At 37.7% G+C, this 22,657-nt stretch overlaps 1 protein-coding gene across 3 annotated transcripts in view; it reads right to left on the bottom strand.

Moving 5' to 3' along the window:
* Positions 1-1,390: 1,390 nt before the first annotated feature.
* Positions 1,391-22,657, bottom strand: part of LOC149538878 (outer envelope pore protein 21, chloroplastic-like) — a 242,304-nt gene continuing 221,037 nt past the window's right edge. For 2 of the 3 annotated variants that reach the window (XM_089800252.1, XM_089800251.1), the window contains 2 exons: positions 3,039-3,137; positions 1,391-1,791 (listed from right to left, as the gene is read on the bottom strand). In XM_089800252.1, the coding sequence (XP_089656378.1) occupies positions 1,708-1,791; positions 3,039-3,137 (183 nt within the window). In that variant the 3' untranslated portion in view covers positions 1,391-1,707. The remainder of the gene's footprint in view (positions 1,792-3,038; positions 3,138-22,657) is intronic. The other variant, XM_089800253.1, reaches the window with a different exon arrangement.

Genomic DNA, 22,657 nt, shown 5'->3' with positions numbered 1-22,657 from the left:
ATAATATAATAACCCTTACTGTATTGTGTGCGATAAATTTACTAGTATTTTTAAAACTCTAATGGAACTCAAAATTTCTTCAAGATCATTGATTTCCATTGATATGAATAATCCAAAGAAAATTTTAGGCCCCATAAATAGGGGCATTTTTACATCATGATTTTTTGTATTAGATATAATGATTCAAAAAGATACAATATTAGCTATTAAATATATGAAAAAGCCACTACAAAATATGAACAATTTATGTTCACTATTGAGATAGTCATCCTATCTTTGTCGTCATGTCGCTACACATATAAGATACCGAAGACCCAAGATACCATCTAAGGTTTCCATCCATCCATCTAATAATTTTTCTTCATGTATCCTATGAGCATGTGGATGTGCAAGAACTTGTGTTGTTGCCAATGGGATGGGGACCCCTCTCTCTCTCTCTCTCTCTCTCTCTGACACACACACACACACACACACACACAAAGCAGTTTTGAACTAGATTCTTTCCTTTGTTCTCTTCACCCACATGTCTCTATGGGATATCTCTCATCTCCCAAGATTGATCATGTCATACTATTGTAGAAGGTCCTTGAACTTTAGCCTGTTCAATCTGATTGTGATAGACACTTGTAATTCAATAATAAATATATGATGAGTTTCCTTTAAGACTTAGTAAGAATCTATTTCTACCATTAAATAAATTGTTGTGTCTAAGCTTCCAAATAACCCATAGAATCTTCAAAGAAATACAAGATAAAAAGAGATTGCATGTTTCCTATAGCTCAAGATACAACTAGATAACAACCCCAATGTACTGAGATTGCCATTCATAGATAGACCACATAAACTCCAAATTTCTATTTGCAACAATACATTCAAAAAATAGGTCATTTATAGTTTTAGGTGCTTTACAAATATTGTAGGTATTAAAATCACGATTAGCTTGTGTTGTAATTACTCTATGTAGTAAAAGCCTTCATAGACATTGAAGTTCCTTTGGTTCTACCATTCAAACTCCAAGTTACCCCTAGTAGGAGTTGATATGGGTGATGATGTCCATGTCATCCATATGGAAGGAATAAATGTACTTGGCTTTGATTTTGGCAAGGGATGTGTCATTTGACCATCTAAGGAGTGGAAAGAGTCATTGAGATAAGAATAGTGTCTAAGCACATTTGAGTGTTGTACAAACATCTTTAAGAATAATATGGATAATTAAATTAATAATAACAATTAAATATTGGTAATATAGCTTTACGGTAACTAATAATTATAATATATTATTGTGATAGATTAATTTGTATTTTTACAAATTTAATAAAAAATAATTTGATAAATCAAATATCAAATATTATGACAAATGTTCAAATTAAAATTTTCAAAAAAAATTAAATTATTAAACAAACTATATATTTCTAAAGCTAAACTAGTTACAAACGTGACAATTCACAAATATTAGCCGTTAAAACAATCACTGATATGCCATTAACTTTGTAACTGACTATAATCCCCACCAACATAACGGTATTAACATTGTTAAGACTCGGAAAATAGCTTGCACAGTTGTTAATCGATCTCTGTATAAAGATAGAATCGTTACAATCATGTACGAAGGAATACAGGAAGAGCGTTCCCTTCAGAACCTTTCTGCAATTACGACAATCGGAAAAAACAGTAATACCACATAAAAACCTGAGTGCCCACAATAACTCATAAATCATATTTCATACTCCAGCGACCATCAATATCGGTCTTCAGCGTCCAGTTGTTTTCCCTAACTTGAAAATATGGCTTCTGTTACCAAAAAAAATAAAAATGATTTGTTACGATGAGAATTTTAGTCAATAAACGCAAAGAATCAAACGAGATAGGACAATGCCTTAATAGAGGAGAATTAAAAATAATCAATTGATGTATTTAAGTTACACAGTTGCAACTGAAATTATCATTGCGACCAAAAGTAGAGATTCTTCTACCGTTGCTTTTTTGTTTTTGTTTTAAAGATATTTCAGCAATATTACGTGTCTTTAATTCAATACAGGATACAAAAAATGATCTTGAAGCATGGCAGAGTTTGCCAAACTAGACTTCCTACTCAGAAGCTAATTCATAAGATTCAAACTGATGACAAGCTAGACTACGAATACATGATGAGATGTTAAAATTTTATAATCCTTTCAGAAACAGAATTACTTCGCCTGGGAAAGCCTCTGACGGCGATCCTGAAGATATAGCAGCCACAAAGAAGCTACCAAAGAAATCCAGAGTTACAAGCATAGTCAAATAACCTGCCTTTGTTTATACCATCTAAAGGAGGGATTGGAATTGAGCTACAATTCAAATATATTTGACTGGGCATTTCTGTTAAAAATAAGATTTTTACATCAAATTCATCTTTCCGCGAAGTGAAACCTGCATAAAAGATTAAGTTGGCGCATGTGACATTCCATCATGCATGGATAGTATATTAAAATTCTGTTGGATAAAATGCCTATTGATCTAGGTACGCATCCCTACACCATCCGTTTACAATGCCGCTTAGGAAGAATATCTGCCAAGATTGAAACTGGATTTTCGCTGCACTAGTACCTAATGCCAACAGACTAAATAAGTCAGATGTTTTATGCACACTTATATCTCAGCAGTATTCAATTTTGCACAGCCATAAGCCATGGTTATGTAGTGGAGCTTCTATGGCAGGGCGAATCCGCTATTTTTTTGGTCCACCAAGTTTTTCACTTTTTATTAAAAAGTCCACTTGCGGAGGTGAAAATAACCCACGGCCTTCTTAACAAGCATCGGACGCCCTTCCATCATTAGAAACAGCATCAAGTTTCACACAATTGATTTGTTGTACAATTGCATGGGGATCCGAATACTCATTGTTATCGAGGCCATGTTGCATCTCTTTCACTCAATTGCATTTCAGACACAATCACTAATAACACCAGCCTTTCAATTCCTTAAGCAACACGCACACTTAAAAACTTTGCTCAGTGTTATGTGGGAACGATCCATAAATCTCAGAGTAGAAGGCTAACCTTATCATACAGGTCAAAACCAATCTTCAACCTTACATCTTGATCTTGAGTGAAGTTGAATAGCTTATAGGTAAGTTCCACAGCTCCTCTTTGTATTCCCTGCATATCACAACATAGTAAATGCCTAAGCCTGTGATGTTTAAGTAAAAAGTTACTTCAATATGCCAGATTGAGAATAGTATTCAATTAATTGTACATGAAATAGCAGAACAAGAGTTAAAAATGAAAGTCCAGCTTTCCAGTAACTGTAGGCTCTGCATACACCTGACTTCCAGATTAACGCTATAATTAAACAGTATTATTTTTAGAACCCAAGAACTTGGATTATATATATATATATATAAGATTTTTGGGACTCCCCCAGACTTGGCCAGACACAGACCAGGGGACCTTGGACTCCTAGGGGTCCAGGCTCAGACTTAAACAAGTTCGAGGGGTGACTCGCCAGAACTTGTGAGTCGGCGAGTCAGCAAGAGATCGTGATGACTCGACCGGCATAGCAAGGGGAAAATGCCAATATAAAAACCTAAAATGAGTTTGTTTTAAGCTGTTTTTTCCTGCTTGGTCTTTGCAACCATAGTGAGCTCATTTCACTCTATTTGCAAAATTAGAGGAAGAAGAGCGAGTTAAGAAGAAAAACAAGAGTGTATAGAAGGGCAACCAACAAGGAGAAAGACCAAATTATTATCAATAAACCACATTGAAGTAGCTTATTACTTGCCTTTGAAACATCAAAAGCTCCATATCAAAAAATTCCTATTGGCGAAGTTTTGTTACTGTGATGATTGGGTGGGGAAAGGCTCCTTGACTGGGAGGTCAATTCACTTGTTTTAGTTTATCAATGTTTTATGCTAGTTTTAAATCTTGATAGCTTATGTTCAGTATTGAATTTTTAGTGTTTGGACTTAATTTATGTTCTTTTTTTATTTATTGTTTTTGTTGAATGTAAGTTATTTTTTAAATGAAAATTGTGTACTTCGTAGTTGACATTAACTTTACTCCACACTTGTAGGTTGTTTACAAATGCAGTTCCTAGGGAAAAAGAAGTCGTGGAAGAGCAAAAAAACACAATGTAAACAATGTGGCTCCACCATTCTGTCAGATGGATGGACAGATGGCAAAAACCACACCATCCTTAATTTTTGGTTTCTTGCAAGGATGATGGTGGTATTTTTGGAATTCATGGATGCCTCCAACAAGGTGAAGATTGCTAAAACTGGGGCTCTAATGTTCCAACAAGGCGAAGACTATTGAAACTTTGTCTCTTATGTTAGAACAAGTTGTAATGGAGGATTGAATTGATAATGTGGTGCAAATCATATGGTTAATGCAAATGCATATGTGGCAGCAAGTAAGATCCTTGAAGACAAAAATAGTGCACTTTTTTGGACTCCTTGTGCAATGCATCTCCTTGACAACCTCGGAAAACTTGATTGGTGAGACTAGTTATAAACGATGCAAGAAAGATTACAAAATACATCTACAATCACCCTTGGATTCTATTGGTTCCCAAAACTGTAGATTAGAATCCTACGAGCCTTGCTTGCTCAATGCTGGGATATCTAACCGGTAATGGCCAACTTGACAGGATCAGTCAATTCGATCTGGATCCTCTGCGCTTCTGGCTATGCAAAACCAAGGCTGATGCACTGGACCCTAGATAACAAACTTGGATCCAAGACATTTATAGCAGATAGATTTAATGCAAAAATAGTTTCCCGAAATGGCAAGAGGTTAAGGAAACTTCTGAATTGCTAATAGTGATTATTAATATTTGAAAATACGATTACATTAATAAACTTGTGAATGCTGAAATACGATCAAAAGTGAATTATTAAAACAAATAGATATCAAAACCCTTAAAGGAAAAAGATTAGATTATTGCCAACATATAGATTGAGAATTATGAGCGAGTTAATGATCAGTGCTGAAATTTAAAAGGGCGATAGAGTCAAAACTATACGTTTTCACATACAACTCTATGATATTATGTATATTAAATCAATAAACAATTCAATTATCAGGATGTGTCAAATCACTTCGTATTTATGTGTATTTGAACCAGTCTATGATGTTTTAACCCTTATAGAGACAAACTAGATACAAATAAGGAAACAATCATAATATTTCACAATATTTGTATTTATCGGGTTTAAATAGCAATGAACAATTTGATCCACTTATCCTAATAACAAATTATTAATAGAAAATAAAGATGATCATAACGGACAAACTATATTGTAATTTAACTCTAAAGCAAATAAAAATCTTACTGATTATATTGTAGAAAAAATCGTATTGAAGACACTCAAATGCTGATGCTCCACTCAACACAATTTGATCTCAAACAATATCGAAATTAATGCCCAATAATTCACTATCCAAGAGCTTGGTTCAAATTTCAATGTTTTCCAAGGAAGGAATTTAAATATCATATATGTTTCAAAATGCAGAGAGTTTTTTGTGAACGGTGGCTGTCTGATTTTTCATTACATATTTATAGAAGGCCGAAGGGTGTCAGTTGCTTTCTCAAGCACCACACCTTTTCATAATAAAAAACTAACCAACATTAAACATTAAATATGGTTTAATTATTCCCCAACATAACCGATGATCAAACAATTTCCAAGGCTTATAAAATTGGATGCCATTTCCTTTATCCCCGTGGATGCTTCTCTGTGCAACTTCTATCCACCTTACAACTTCTTTCTTCAGATCGTAATCTGTAGCATTCCACTTTGTTTTTCACACAATACTAAGATCAAATACAAAATGTGATTTAGAGTCGCTGTGGCTATGACTGATGTCTGAAAAAATCATCGTGCCCTCCTCAAGCATACATTCTTGAACTCGGGTGATTTTCCATTAGACCAAAGGCAGTGATATTTGGTACAGGATAAAACATCCCAATACTGGTGTAAGCATTCTGAGTGTCTCTGATGTCGAGTCGATGTGTTTCCATATTGGTGATGCGTGGGCTTACTGGTAAGTTCAACACAAAAATCATACACCTCCCCGTACATGTTCAACACCTACGATAAACCACAATATAAATCCAATGTATAATCGAAGGGTAATAAAAGTAATAAAGCTTCCTGTGCTCTTCCCAAACGGATGAATTATAATCTCTGAACAAACTCTTCAATGCTGAAAATAAAAACGTGAGAAAGACTTTCAATCCCTTTTGATGAATTTCTAACACTCGATCCTGGATTGAGATTATAATAATCTTCTTGTCATTGGTCGTCAAATGAAGGGATGCTCCTTTGCTATTTGCGGCCACTCCACATGCTGTGATTCTTCAACCTGGAGGTATCTTGCCATTGACTGCATTGATGCATTTGTCCCTTATTCAATGAATTTATCCTCCATCTTAGTTGTGTATTTGTGAAGGGATTTTCTCATAACATTGTTTCTGGGGAACACCCCTGTTTATATGTATATGAAATGCAAATGTGTACAGGATGCACGAAAGTTGTTCGGGGAAATGCTTGAAAGGAATGTTGGGTCATGGACTGTTATAGTTATGGCATGTATGCAGAATGGGCAACTTGAGGAGGCAGAGAAGCTGTTTGACAAAAATCTCTGAAAGAGATTTGATTGTGTGGAATCAATTGATTGCAGCATATGCCCAAAAATAGACAATTTGATGATGCTTGGAAACACTTTTGAGGATATGCCCAAATAGAACTTGGTTTCATGGAAAACAGTGATTGCTGGATATGCACATAGTGGACAGCTTGATGAGGCCTTGGGGCTCTTTGAACAATTATGACCACCACTAGAGGAGCTGGGCGTATAGTTGCAGACTAAAACAATTTTTTGCTACCTCTCTTCACACCAAAGGTTTCTAGCAATCTATCATCATGACGAGCTTCCACAAACCGTCTTTGGAAATTCATCTATAGAAACATCAGAATTCTGCTGGAACTATTGACTAAGCTGAATCATATTTTTGACTCTGCATAGCATAGAAATGTGCTGGAATCTAAACAAATGTTTTCAAATATCTCAAACCTGGCCCCACCATAGCTTGAAAGAGCTGCGAGAAAGTTTTAAGTCTCATCCCAAGAAATAAAATATATTAATGATATATCTTGTAAACATGATATATACAGCAAAAGGATAGGAAAATGCATAAATGGAGATCCTAGAATTAGAGCTCCATCAGGTTCTTCGCTTGATGAGAAAACGCACCCAATGCAAGGAGTTGGTAAGAACGAGTCACAAGGTTTGCAACAATTTTCTTAACATTGTAAAGTATTCTTACTTCTTTGAATCAAATGTTTGCAAGTCAAACAAGGCTACAGTCAAGTTATTCAAAGAAGCCTGGTGGAGAAAGTTTTGATGGTCTTTGACAAACAATTTGCACAAAACATTGTAAAGGAAACTTGGAAACTTCATAACTTGTTTATTTAATTTTTTTTGTAGTCAAGTCTTTCATTATTAATTTGTCAATTTAAATGATTAATCATTTTGTACTTTTAAATTGTAGGTGTAGGAGCCCTTAGTTAGAGCTCTCCACTTGGTCAATGGGGATCAAACCTCAATTCTATGAGGCCATGGATAAGGCCAAGGAGGCTATCAATTTTTTTTACGAGGGGTACAACCTCAAAGTTGACCCCATATGGGAAATTATTGATAAAAGGTGGAACAATCAAATCTACCAACCCATTCATGTTGTAGGGTGTAATGGGCACCCCTGGATGTCCCAAAAAAATAAACCAATTTGCTGAAAGGAATTTTGTCAAACAGTTTGCATGCAACCTCTTATTTCTCCGTTTAATGTTTTAAACCCCTTATAACTCCGAAAATCAAACGTTTATTTGTTTGTTGTGTTTTGTGCATGGAATTGGTATCATACAACATAAACAAGAAAGAAACTACAATAATATGCAAAGTGGAAATGAACTGCTGCTAATAAAATGTTATTTTCAGAATTCATAAAACCAAATACATGGCAGATTTATCAACTCACTAATTACTTCAGCAGTATTGACATAATACTCCAGCCCATGCTTTCGAACTTGTTGCTACAATACTTTGTCCTTCAATCAGTCCACTACCTTCGTAATACCATTCCCTCAAAGCGGCATAAGCGTCGGACAAGTAGTGAAGAAGATATGAGCAAAATACCAAATCTGCCTGTAACCGGAAATGCAACTAAACTGCCTGATAATGAAGCCAATAACAAAGAATTCCAAAGGCCAAACCCCAAGGGAATGACGTCTAGAATGTTACAAGAGAGGATAGACGTCCTCAAATGCCAAGAACGGAGCTGCAACTCACACACCAATTTCTTCTCATATTCAACCTAACTAATGAAGCCACAAATGCTTCCTTTTATTCTATTTCCAAGGGTCCGCTCAACTCATATGGGCAATGTGGGATAAAAGATGTGTAATATATAAAACATATATTAAAATACCCCTTATGTCTCCCTTGGGTACACATCACCATAAAATAAATATTAAAGTAACACTTTAATATTTTACAATTAAATTAGACGTTACTTTAATAAAACTTCAGGTATTAAAATGTATTAGCAATCGGACTCCGAATAATGCGAGTGATAGCTCATCGAAAGCTCTCACCGAGGAGTATCAAATCCAATCACCAAAATTGACCTGCACTGTGTCCTATCGACTTACTAAAAATAGTAAGTATGCCTAAAATTGAGTAAATCAACTTCGTTTTGGCCCAAATTGGAAATGACTAGGCCAAAACACTCCAGGATCCCTTTAAACCCTTCGTTAGCCCTCGAGACCATGTAGAACAAGGCTAACGCACACACACTTGGTCAACTGCTAAAATGGGGACATTACAGTCCGCCCCCCTTGAAATTGCTTGTCCTCAAGCAATCTCAGTCCAGCCTGCTGAATAACCTGCTCACTCTTCCATGTAGAATCTTCCTCCAGCAGGTCTTTCCATTTGACCAAATACTCCTTCACTATCCTGTTTCTAAGCTTCCTCTCTCTGGTGTCCAGAATAGCCTCGGATACTAACACAAGCTTCCCCTCCTCATCCAAGAGGGGTAAATCTGCAGAAGGCACTACACTCTGACCAATGGCTTTCTTAAGCCTAGACACATGAAACACATTGTGCACTCGATTGCCCTCTGGAAGCTCAAGCTCATAGGCGACTTTGCCCACTTTGCGAATCACCCTGTAGGGACCATAAAATCTAGGTTTCAACTTTTCAGCTCCGCTCTTCTTGAGCGATGACTGTCTATATGGTTGTAGCCTCAAGTAAACCATATCCCCTACCTCGAAGCTACGCTCTATTCGGTGCTGATCAGCATACAATTTCTGTTGATTCTGGGCCTGTTGTATATTCTCTTTGAGCACTTTCAGGATGTCCTAACTATCCTGCAATAAGTTTTTGGCTTTGGGCACTCTATTGTCCCCCAAAACTAAATCCATGAAGCTAGGTGCTTCATAACCATAGAGTGCCATGAAAGGAGTCATCTTGATGGACATATGATAAGTGGTGTTATAACAATACTCTCCCATATGCAACCATCTGATCCAAGCCTTTTGTTGTGTAGTTACATAGTTCCTCAAATATCCTTCTGCCCATTTATTCACAATCTCCGTTTGCCCATCTGTTTGCGGATGATAACTAGTGCTAGGTGTAAGATCTGTACCACACAACCTAAACAACTCTTGCCAAAAAACACTCATAAACTTACTATCTCGGTCGCTGACAATGAATCTGGGCAGCCCATGTAACCTAAATATCTCTCTAAAGAAAAGATCTGCCACCTGTGTTGCTGTGTAAGTGGACGGAATAGCAAAGAAGTGAGCAAACTTCGTCAAGCGGTCCACCACCACATAGATGCAATCTCTTCCCTGCACTCGTGGTAAACCAGTGATGAAGTCCATCGAAATACTTTCCCATTTCCTATCAAGAATGGGCAAGGGCTGTAATAAACCTGCAGGAAATGTGTGCTCTCCCTTATTCTGTTGACAAACCACACACTCCCTGACATACCTCTGAACATCATCCTTGAGCCCTTTCCATGAAAACCGCTCTCGGATCTGCCTGTAGGTCTTGAAGACCCTCGGATGTCCAGCTGTGGGTGCATCATGAAATGCCTTCAGTATCGCCTCTCTCAAATGTGATGACGGAATCAAATAAACCCTGTCCTGAACTCTGATCAATCCATCTATCACCTCATAGCGATCATCCTGTATGGTACCTGAAATCAATCTAGAAGCCCAAGCATCTCCGACATACTCTGCTATAATCTGATCTCTCCAATCTCTTGAAATCTCTGCCAGAGCACATAAGTGAGGTCTCCGAGATAAGGCATCAGCCACCACATTTTTCTTACCTTTGACAAACTCTATGTCAAAGTCATAAGCTTGCAATTTAGTCACCCATTTTTGTTGCCGGTCATTAAGATCACGCTGGCTCATGAAGTATTTAATACTGTTGTGATCAGTCTTGATCACAAAGCGTCCACCTACCAAATATGATCAAAATTTGGCCAATGCATGCATTATGGCCAACATCTCCCGATCATAGACAGAATAAATTTTCTCAACTCCCCGGAGCTTCCTACTCTCGAATGCAATGGGATGCTTCTCCTGCATCAATACTGCTCCAATCCCATCACTTGATGCATCACAATGAAGCTCAAAAGGTTTCGTGAAATCCGGTAGAGCTAGAACTGGACATGAAGACATTACCTGCTTGAAATGCTCAAAACACCTCTGTGCTGCCCCTGTCCACACGAAGGCTCCTTTCCTGGTAAGATCTGTCAAGGGTGTAGCAATCTGTGAGAATCCCTTAACAAACCTCCTATAAAAACCACATAAACCAAAGAATCCCTTAAGCTGTGTAAGGTTTGTGGGAGTAGGCCACTCTACAATAGCTTTAATCTTTTCGGGATCAACCCGAACGCCATCTGCACTAATGATATTGTAATGACCCTTACTATTAAGGCCACTAAAACCCTCAAACTGAACTGAGACAATTTGTCAAACACTTGGCATGTAACTGAATAGAGCTGCGAATAGGGCTAATTGTTGTGCAACGAAACCACAAAGTACAATGCCAATATCGAAATGTAATGTAATGAACAATAACAGTACCAATAACAATATTCAGAATATGGAAACTCTCAGATTTGATACTTTCAGAATATAAGGACTGTGGTGTCTAATACATATGCATATGAATATAGATTGATGACAACATATAAACCTTCATATTCAATCCTATCAATGCATGCAAATCTGATTACAACTGATTATAATGGACTGAGCTGTGCATCTACATTAATGACTGATTTTACAATCTCAGATTTAGGGGACTGTCACAACTATGCACTTCTAATACATCAAACCCTTGACAATGCAATGCTATGACATGACAATAACCCAGTTCAGATTATATGATAGATGATTGGTTTACAACAGCAACTAATAACTGGAGATAACCAACAATGCAATGACAGTGCTGACTGTTCAACTATTTGTATGCAACACCTTTGACAATCAAAAACCTCAATATGTGCACCTGGTATTGCTGCTGGAGATGTTTGATGTAAACCGCTGCCAAAGACACTAAATCCTCCACAAACTGCCCCCAAACGAACCCCCAAATTGCTGCTGCTGATTCTATTGGCAAGGCCGTACCCAGGCCAACATGTACGGCCCCTATATAAAAAATAATGCTGGGGTTTTGGGACCCCCAAATGCAAGGAATATGGGCGCCTAGGGTTAGGTAGTAACCCTACCAAACCATAAAAAATAACTCCAAGGGGTTGAGAAGATATGAGCAATTATGTGGTTCCAAACCCTGATTTGACAATTCTGAAAATGCACAAATTTTGTCTTCAAACCCCTGCCAAACGCTTCACCAATGCTAGGGTAAATCTGAAACCCTTATTCCAACCAAAATAAACCCTTCAAACAATTTCTCAATGAAGTTCCAATGAGATGGCTGAATACCAACTCCAATTATGCAACCCTTCAGTAGATATTTCACTACCTCAGTTATGCCAATCTAGGGGAGTGATTCGTTCCCAAAGATTGAATAGTATTTGCAGACCCAAGAGACTACAAATTGCTCCACAATGGAAGAAGTAGAAGAAATCTCAAATCCAAGCATGTCCAAATGAGAGGCCCAGCCCTCTATTTATTCACTTTTTCTAAGAAGCTGCTAGAACTTCTAGAAACATCCTTTATAAAATCTCATTATAATGCACTTTTTCTAGAACTTCTAGAAACATCCTTTATAAAATCTCATTATAATGCACTTTTTATAATAAAGTAATTTTATAAAATAAAAAGTGCAACTAAACTTAAAATTATAACATGTAGGCCCCGATAACACATTATAATGAAATATAACCTCTTAACACTTCTTCAAGAGCAAAATATGACCATCTGATCCGCAGAATTGACTCTTTCTCCACACCATTTGCCTACAAGAGTCGAGGATAGGCAAATCCGGCACGCTATATGAGGTCAGCCAAAAATGGGGACATTACAGATATGCCCCAGGTAAAGGAGCTCAGTCATGCCAAACTCACATTTAGATTCCTTGGCATACAATGACTCTCTCTCTAGAATAGATAACACCTCCTCCAGATGATGTAAGTGCTCCTCCCAGGTCTTACTGAAGACCAAGATGTCATCAAAGAAGATCAAGACAAATCTCCTCAGCCGCTTCCTGAATACCTGGTTCATACAACTTTGAAATGTAGCAGGTGCATTGGTTAGACCAAATGGCATAACCATGAACTCAAAGTGGCCATAGTGACATCGGAAGGCTGTTTTCTCAATGTCCTTTGCTCTCATCCTGATCTGATGGTATCCGGATCGCAAATCAATTTTGGTGAAGAAGCATGCCCCATGCAACTCATCAATCAGCTCATCAATCGTAGGAATGGGATACCTATTTTTAATTGTTTTCTTATTCAGTGTCCTGTAATCGATGCACATGCGCATCGTCCCATCCTTCTTCTTTACCAATACTACTGCTGAAGCAAAGGGGCTCTTACTGGGCCTGATATGCCCCATCTCCAACAAATCCTTAATCGTCTTCTCTATCTCATCCTTGTGTTTCTTAGGATGATGATAAGGAGTAATCATAACTAGTTTGGCTCCCTCCTCGAGCTCAATAACATGTTCCATCCCTCTGTCAGGAGGAACCCCATGAGGAATATCACTAAATACTTTAGCGTGTCTATCAAGTATCTTCTGGATAGCTGGTGGATGACTCTTTTCTTGTGGCTCTGGTGAAGTTGGCATAATGTAGCACTCTGCCGCCCACTCTATGTCATGATGACGAAAAAGTCTCTGCATTCTCCTCAAGGACACTACTCTGCAACCTCCATCTGAAAGTCCTCTAAGTACCATAGTTCTGCCCTCATGCTGGAATCTCATCTCCAACTTCGCTAGATTGAGTGTGAACTCAACTAGTGAAGCCATCCATGTCATGCCGAGGATGACATCATAATCTCCCATGTCCACAACATAGAACTCATCCTCCAACTCGTAGCCATCTCCAAACCTGATGCGAAGATTAGATATCTTCCGAGTGCATAATAACTTATCACTATTAGCCACCATGACTCTAAACCCATCATGCTCCTCTGTCTGTAACCCTCTCCTGGCTACCAACTGTGCATCTATGAAGTTATGTGTAACCCCAGTGTCAATAAGAGATATCACTTTCTGCCCCTGGATAGTACCCCTGACCTTAAATGTGATTGCCTTTTGGGCCCCCAACGATCTATCATCCTTAGGAATGTTGCTCTCCTCTATAGTGTTACCCTCATCTGAATCGGAGTGCTAATCCTCCCCTTCTGACTCTGACTCTTCTGCTGAAAAATACTCCATTTGATTTGCCTCAGCCTTGAGAGAACATTTATGAGATAAGTCCCAAGGCTCTCTACAATGGAAGCACAACTTCTTCTTTCGAAGTTCATTCCAGGTTTCATTGTCTAGTCCCTTTGATCCTTCTTTGGGTTTGCTATACTCTTTCTGAAACGGTTTTTTGTCTTTGTCCTTGCGGTAGGAAGAATCTGTTGAATGGTTTTTTCCTTTGTATACCGAAGGGGCTAAATCTCGTGCCTTTTTAGTTGCTTCAGCTAAGGTGAGTGGATCATGTCCCTTCACCCAACCTCGTAATGGATCAGCAAGACCATCACAAAATAACACCACCAATCTCCTAGGAGAGATATCAGTAACAAGTACAGACAAGCGCTGAAACTCGGCAATATAAGCATCCACAGAACCTGACTGTTTAACTGTGCTAGCTCCTTGAAATGTAACTCGGGATCCTTAGTGTCAAATCTCTCAATCAATGTTTCGGTGAATTCCTCATAGGATGTAATCTGATTATGCCCCAAAGTCACCATGCCATGATGCCACCATTCATGTGCAACGCCATCCAAGTGCATAGCCGCATACTTGATAGCCTCCTCCTCAGACATAGGATTTAGCTGCAAGTATGTATCTACCTTCTGCACCCAAGCTCGTGCAGTCATCTTCCCTAAGCATCATAATAAGGTAAAGAAAGTTTTCCAACTTTCTTCCTCAGCTCAAAGTTTTGATTCCTCCCTCCTGCTTTAGGCATGTGTCTCATCCTCAAGTCCATATAATCTCTAAGGGAAATATCCGCCTGAAACTCCCGTCCACTAGCCTCCTAGTCCCTCCTGAACTGATCCTGTAACTCGGTAATCTGCGGTTCATTTACTGGTTGAACCGGATCTCTGGGTGGGAAAGTGGGTAGAAGAGCTCTTGAGCTCGCAGTCCGTGCTGGGCGTGCAACGTGTCTAAAGTTATCAGCCTCATTCCCATTGTTGCCGTGTCCATTATTACCATTAATGTTATTCTCAGGACCATTGTTGTTGCCTTGGCCTCCATGGTTATTGTTTCCCCCGTTGTTATTGTTTCCCTCGTTGTTATTGTTTCTGTTGTTGGCATCACCTGGATTAATATTGACACCCATCTGTCTAGCCATGAGCTGCAACATCATGTCCATTCGCCTATTCTGCTCCTGCTGCATACGCTGCCCCTGCTCTAATGTATCCAGTAACTGTCTGAACAGTACCTCCACCTGATCTGGACCAGCATTCCCGCCTCCGCCTAATCCTGTATTCCTGTCATCTCGATCACCCATATTATTGTCCTGATCACAGAATATATCCTCTGTGTCTGTATGGTTGGATTCAATGTCCACCTGCACGGATGTACTAGACTGTTTGCTTTGCAAATCTGAAATCCTATTTTGTCTTGCTCTGGTATCGCGGAAATTATAAGACCCCTGTCGCATGCTCAAACATAAATGCTTAGCCTGTGTTTTTTATTTATTTCTGATTTTAGTGTTTTGACATTTCGTCAAACACTTTTTCCCTCTATCCGGCTGTTCCAAATTCCCTATAAGACCTCCACAGGATGGCAGGACTTATAGCTTTGATACCACTGTAATGGGCACCCCTGGATGTCCCAAAAAACTAAACCAATTTGCTGAAAGGAATTTTGTCAAACAGTTTGCATGCAACCTCTTATTTCTCCGTTTAATGTTTTAAACCCCTTATAACTCCGGAAATCAAACGTTTATTTGTTTGTTGTGTTTTGTGCATGGAATTGGTATCATACAACATAAACAAGAAAGAAACTACAATAATATGCAAAGTGGAAATGAACTGCTGCTAATAAAATGTTATTTTCAGAATTCATAAAACCAAATACATGGCAGATTTATCAACTCACTAATTACTTCAGCAATATTGACATAATACTCCAGCCCATGCTTTCGAACTTGCTGCTACAATACTTTGTCCTTCAATCAGTCCACTACCTTCGTAATACCATTCCCTCAAAGCGGCATAAGCGTCGGACAAGTAGTGAAGAAGATATGAGCAAAATATCAAATCTTCTTGTAGCCGGAAATGCAACTAAACTGCCTGATAATGAAGCCAATAACAAAGAATTCCAAAGGCCAAAGCCCAAGGGAATGACGTCTAGAATGTTACAAGAGAGGATAGACGTCCTCAAATGCCAAGAACGGAGCTGCAACTCACACACCAATTTTTTCTCATATTCAACCTACCTAATGAAGCCACAAATGCTTCCTTTTATTCTATTTCCAAGGGTCCGCTCAACTCATATGGGCAATGTGGGATAAAAGATGTGTAATATATAAAACATATATTAAAATACCCCTTATGTCTCCCTTGGGTACACATCACCATAAAATAAATATTAAAGTAACACTTTAATATTTTACAATTAAATTAGACGTTACTTTAATAAAACTTCAGGCATTAAAATGTATTAGCAATCGGACTCCGAATAATGCGAGTGATAGCTCATCGGAAAACTCTCACCGAGGAGTATAAAATCCAATCACCAAAATTGACCTGCACTGTGTCCTACCGACTTACTAAAAATAGTAAGTATGCCTGAAACTGAGTAAATCAACTTCATTTTGGCCCAAACTGGAAATGACTAGGCCAAAACACTCCAGAATCCCTTTAAACCCTTCGTTAGCCCTCGGGACCATGTAGAACAAGGCTAACGCACACACACTTGGTCAACTGCTAAAATGGGGACATTACATAGGGTAATTCCTCAACCTTCAATGGAGAGGTTATGGAGGGCCTCAGTGGATGCATGCAAAGGATGATACTAGGGGTTGAAGTGAGAGAACTCATTTATTTCAAGTTGGACGTGTATGGGAATGAAAGGGGCATGCTATTCTCTTTAGACAAAAATGAAAATATATTTTCACCTTGGTTTTTAAGTCTTCAATATTTTATTTTGCAAATGCTTAGTGGCAAAATTGAGGTGGAAATGTCCCAAATTTGCAAAGATTTGTTCTCTGAATCTTATCTCAGCCAAAGACCTTGTTTTTTGTGTAATATAACCTTCAACTGTCAACAAGGAAGCTGGAGGAAACAACAATTGGTCCACTTGATTTAGATGACATAGATCCTTACTATGATTTGACATAACAGGACCAACCTCCATTGTTTACAAAGGACAAGATCTAGAATTTGGAGTGACAAGCCATTAAGGAGGAAAATTTCATGGTGAGATTGGATAACATTGAGGAGGTTGAGGATGATGAGAAGTCATTGTCAAAGGCAACACCATCTACTTCTAGGATGGAGGTTGAGGTAACCAATAGCGAAAGGGAGGAGGCATAGCCACAACTGACTTCCTAGGCTAGAATCCCTACCCCTCTTGTAGTTTTTACTAGAGTTGTTGGGAAGGTGAAGAGGAAGATGTCAACAATTTTGATCTTGTACTTGTATTTACTTATGGTTTTACAAAGACAACTTTCTATTCAAATTTTGTTTTAGAATATCAGGCTACTAGCCATCAGCATTCCACATGGCGGTGTCATTTCAGACCCCATTTGCATTTAAATATATCTAAAGTCAGCTTGTTTCTTTTGTTTAGTCATTTACTTGTGCATTAGATACATATCCTCATTGAATTTTCCCAAAAAATGCATTTCTAATTAAATTTAAGTTGTTGATAATTTACCATGTAATCACCGATATTTTGCCGATATTGTTTTTGGCCCTTGGTAATAAGTTATCGATTACGATATTTTGACTATGAGAGGGAGAACATATTCATGGGAAAAAGGGAATCAATATAGAGAGTTAAAGCATTCAATGAGAAACTCAATCTCACATTTAATAGAACTAGGACAACAAATTTATATATTGTTGAAGCATTTGGTATGATGCTTCGATTTTGCAGACTTGCTAACTTATCTTCTATTTGATAAGAAGTAGGAATATATGTAGATAACATATTGCTTCAAACATAAAAATATATATATAATCTCATTATTGAGGGGATAATGTATATATGAGGGATGCAAGTAGCATTAGGTTCTATTCAAGTAGAGTGACCCTGGTGGGGTTGGGAGGCCAAATGGTGAATGTTCAACATGCTCTTGGGCTTGATAAGTATGCTCAAGGTGCATTGTATGATCTCCTATGTTGCTCCATTATGTTGGAAAAAGCTAAAAGGGAATCACACATCTACATTACGTAAATTATAATTATATTTATAACATTGTTGGATTATATGTTAATTCATCTTTCACATTAGTTAACCTAGTTGCAGCCTCTGAATCAAGGTATATAATTGACAATTTTAAATTCCTAAATATAAACTATACCTTACGTGAAAATTCTAGGGCAAATTAGAGAAAAGTTTAAATAGGAGACATTCACTCATCTCTATTTGTCACTGTAAAATTTCCTCTTTGGCATTTGTGAATTTTGTCCGAGGGTTTCTGCTTAACAGAGGTATTTCTGTTTACACACTATTGCTCTAGTGTATGCAAATCATAATTTCCCTAAGAACATGAACTTCCTGTTAACAGATTAAATCCCCACCATCCAAATTCCTTGTCAGCACAAACATATACACCAATTTTATCTGGCGAATATCTAGGATTGAAACTCTAGGCAATGAACTTCAATATCATTTCTCACCGCTTCAAAAGCCACTACAAAAGAAGACGATAGGTATAATTTCCCTTTTGTATGCAATGATTCATTAACTTTGAATTTGTTCATGTTATTGTGAATTGGTCTTTACAACAAATATGAAAGATTATAAAGTATTACAAGACAATGTTTCTGAAAAGACACAAACATTAACAGAATGTGAAAAAGGAAATTTAAACCAGCCAAGATGACCATTAGATAAACATTACAATATTATTTTAATATCATCTGTTAATAGTCATTGTTCTAACCATAGATCAAATTATCACAGATATAACTGCAATAAACCAACTTTTTGCGATGTTTTCTGTTGACCGAAAAGTCGGTCAATGTTTGTGCCAAAACTTATCATAGATAACTTAGAGAAATATCACAAATATTTTCTGCAGTTCTCGGCAATAAATCGTTGTTTTATCATGATAAGCTGAAAACTTATTGCCATCGTGCCAAGAATAGACTGTGACAACCCAGAAAATGTCAAAAAATATATTTTTGATTGGATGAACAGGTTTGGAGAGGAGAGAAAGGGTTTGGAAGAAAAGGGAGGTCATTTGTACCGTTCTAGAGTATTTTTTTGTGGATTTGAAGCAGATTTTTCATGAAAACTATTTAAAGTTTTAAGCTAATTTAGTTTGTTTCTAGAATTCTTTATTAAATTTCTACATTTGTGGCTTCAATTTATATGTGTAGGTCGATTCCTCATTAAAATGGTCAATAGGGATACCTCTACAACTAGGTCAGCTACAAGGTCTGCCACTGCCCATCTAGATTAGTAAGAATGCCCCCTAAAAGGGCCAGAGACAAGGCATGGGCATATGCTTTTAAAGGACTTGAATATAAAACTGAGGCATGCATAAAATATGAAGAACTAATTAGTGGAGGCATATCTTTTTTGAAATACCACCTTGGATGGATCAACAAAACATGACACAAGAGTTGAGTTCACGACAAATGAAATAAAGAGAGTAATGAATATCTTCCTCTCTATCCAAGAACATAAAAAGTTGCAAAGGTAAAGGGCAAACTTGGCCATTAGGGTAGCTGTTTTTGAATTGTTATCTCAGAGTGTCTCCTTTTTAAGAATCATTTATTATTTTCTAATCACCACTATTATTTTAGTTTTTGCTAAAATAATTATCATAAATGAAATAATGTGGGTTGTGACCAGGTATCCAAACCACCCTTGAAGATGGAGAATTACTTGAGGGCTTAGTGGGCTCTCTTCGTGGCCCATGGATCCACAGTCTATCATCCCCTCAGCTTCCACTTCCACTGGTTCTAGTAAACCACCATTATCTTGCCACACACAACTTTTGTCGATAGTTTATTTTGGGCACAAAAACACAATTGGAGCACAACCATTACTAGAGGGTAATGGATGGATCAATGATATGCATCACCAAGTTGACATTCAATGTGTTGATTTCTACTATTTTAACATCCCCTTCAATGTTGCAACAAGTCCCTATTGGCAGGCTAGAAGGTGCCTACTCCTGCAGACTTGAGTGGGAGGTTAGTTCACTTGTTTTAAATTTTAAATGTTTTATAATTTTATCATTTACTTGTTTTTGTTGAATATAAGATTTTTTTCAATACAAATTGCATACTTAATTTTACTTTGTGCTTTTAGGTTGCTCAAAGACTTTTCTAGGCCACAGACATGGTAGAAGAGGAAAGACCACAATGGGAACAATTTGGTTGCAATATACTTTCAGATGGATGAAAGAATGGAGAAACCATACCATCATTGATTTTTCGGTTTCTTGCAAAGATCAAGTGCTCTGTATGAAATCCTTGGATGCCTTGGGAAAGGTAAAGACAACTTCAACTTTGGCTCTAATGTTAGAGAAAAATGCAATAGAGGCGGGGGTTAAGAATGTTGTACAAATCCTACATAACCAAAATACAGCGGCATATGTGGTAATAGTTAGGATCCTCCAAGATAAGTATGGCACACTTTTTTTATCTCCTTATGCAGTGCATGTTCTTGACCTTCTTTTGGAGGACATGGGAAAACTAGATTTGGTGAGACAAATTGTAGTGTATGCAAGAAAGATCATATCTACGATCACCTTGGGTTCTCCACTTGATGAGAGAAAACAACCATAAGAAGAAGTTGGTTTGACTTGTAGTAAAAGGTTTGCAGCAATTTTCTTAAAGCTGTTGAGTGTTATCACTTCTTTGACCTATGGCTAGACTCAAGTGTGGAGAGAAAGTTGCATACATCATCTCTGACAATCACCTTTTAGAAGGTACTACATAAATTGTGATGGCAAATTGAAAACCTCAAAAGTTGAATATAATTTTTTTTGTATTCAACAACCAAGTCTTTCATTATTACTGTAATGTTCCATTCCGGGTGTATGCCAGAATAACAGTAGCTGCTAGTAGTCATACGGTTGCTTCTTGGAGGTTGTATAGTTGCTTCTGGAGGTCGTACGACTTCTACTTGGAGGCTGTACAGTGCTTCTAGAGGCCGTATGGTTTCTACTTAGAGGCCATACAATTGCTTCTAGAGGTCGTATGGTTTCTACTTGGAGGCCGTACAATCACTTCTAAGAGGCCGTACGGTTTCTTCTATTACGCTAAGGGTATGTACGAGCCACACGGTGAATGCAGAATGAGTTACGGCAAGACGCCAGAACATGTATTTGCCAAACAATTAATGCCAGAGCAATGGAACCCAAAGATATATAACTATATATAAATGAATTTATAACAAATATGGTGCATGGATTTGCCAGATCCGAGCAAGTATTGCAGAATGGAATAGGGTGAGGCTTGAAGCCTACTAAAACTGGAAAGCCAAATAGGGAAGGTCTTTCACTTTTGAAATGGCGAACAACAGAGAACTCCACTAGGAATTCGCAGTACAGAGAAAATAATCCAAAATTGCATACCTAACTACTACCTACAAGCCGTGCTTAAATACCCGTCAAGAAAAACCTTCTGAGGGTGTACAAAGATAGTCGACGACCAAACTAGCTACGAAAACAATTAAATTAAAAATGGGTCGGAGATATATTAAATCAATCGGCCCATTAACAAGGTTTAATTAAATACATTTATTTTATGTTGGGGAGATCATAATTACTTTGTAACTCTAGTATCTAATGATCAATGATAGTCTTTAAGTTCTCATAATGGTAGATGGTCTATAGGGCCAGACAGGCCATCAAAAATTACAAGGGAAATAGCCTCAAATTTGGCTCCATATGGGATACTATTGACAAGAGGTAGAACCATCAAGTTCACCAACCTATTCATGTGATGGGGTACTTCCTCAACCCTCGTTTTCGCTTCTCTTTGTCCTATTGGTATCCCAGTGGCTCTAAGGTCATGGAGGTCTCACTAATTGCATGCAAAGTATGGTACTCAAGGTTGAGGCGAGAGACCTCATTGTAGCCAATATGTAAGTGTACCAGAATGCAACAGGCAAGCTATTCTTCTCAAAGATGGCAAAGAGGAAGAAAAATAAAAACCCCAAGTACATTATGTAGAGAGTAAATTTTTAATAAATTAAGTACTTATTAGGAAATGTCTTGTATCGAACATTGCATTGGTTGATTTACTAACCAATCAAAGCACTATTTAGTACTCAGTGGGAATAGAAAGCTATGTGTAAAAATTTGCCTTAGGGAAAAATTCACCCAAAGGTCAAGGAACTCAAGCACAAGCACAACAGTAGACCAAAGAGAGTATGATCAAAATGATGATATGATATTTATTCAATATGGATAAAAGTACACTTGAAGTGCTTGTATATAAAGGCCTCTAGAATGCATAGGAATCAACAACATGATAAGTCATACACATAGGCACATGTCCACCAGATTTGGGTTATCTTTCATTAAGCACAGGAGTAAGTGCGATGATGAGAGGATAAGCCTACAAAGGTGTTGCACGCAAAATAATGTTGTAGACACCATGTGCTGAATTAGAGTTGCTTTTGTGTTGTCAACATGACAATTCATAAAAGTATGCAAACTCTTAAGTGTCTCACCTAAGAAATAATAAAATAATGCATTAACCTAAGTAAACTTAAGTAAAGTGTAATAAGTAAATACTTATTTACACCAACACCCCCCTTAAGTGCAACTTAGGGGAGTGCACTTAAGCT

This window comes from Cupressus sempervirens, chromosome 9, assembly GCF_028749045.1.
Source record: "Cupressus sempervirens isolate cs-2001-9-10 chromosome 9, ASM2874904v1, whole genome shotgun sequence".
In the NCBI taxonomy this organism is placed as follows: domain Eukaryota; kingdom Viridiplantae; phylum Streptophyta; class Pinopsida; order Cupressales; family Cupressaceae; genus Cupressus; species Cupressus sempervirens.
Note: the sequence above shows the minus strand (reverse complement) of the source record. Positions and strands in the feature narration are given on the sequence as shown.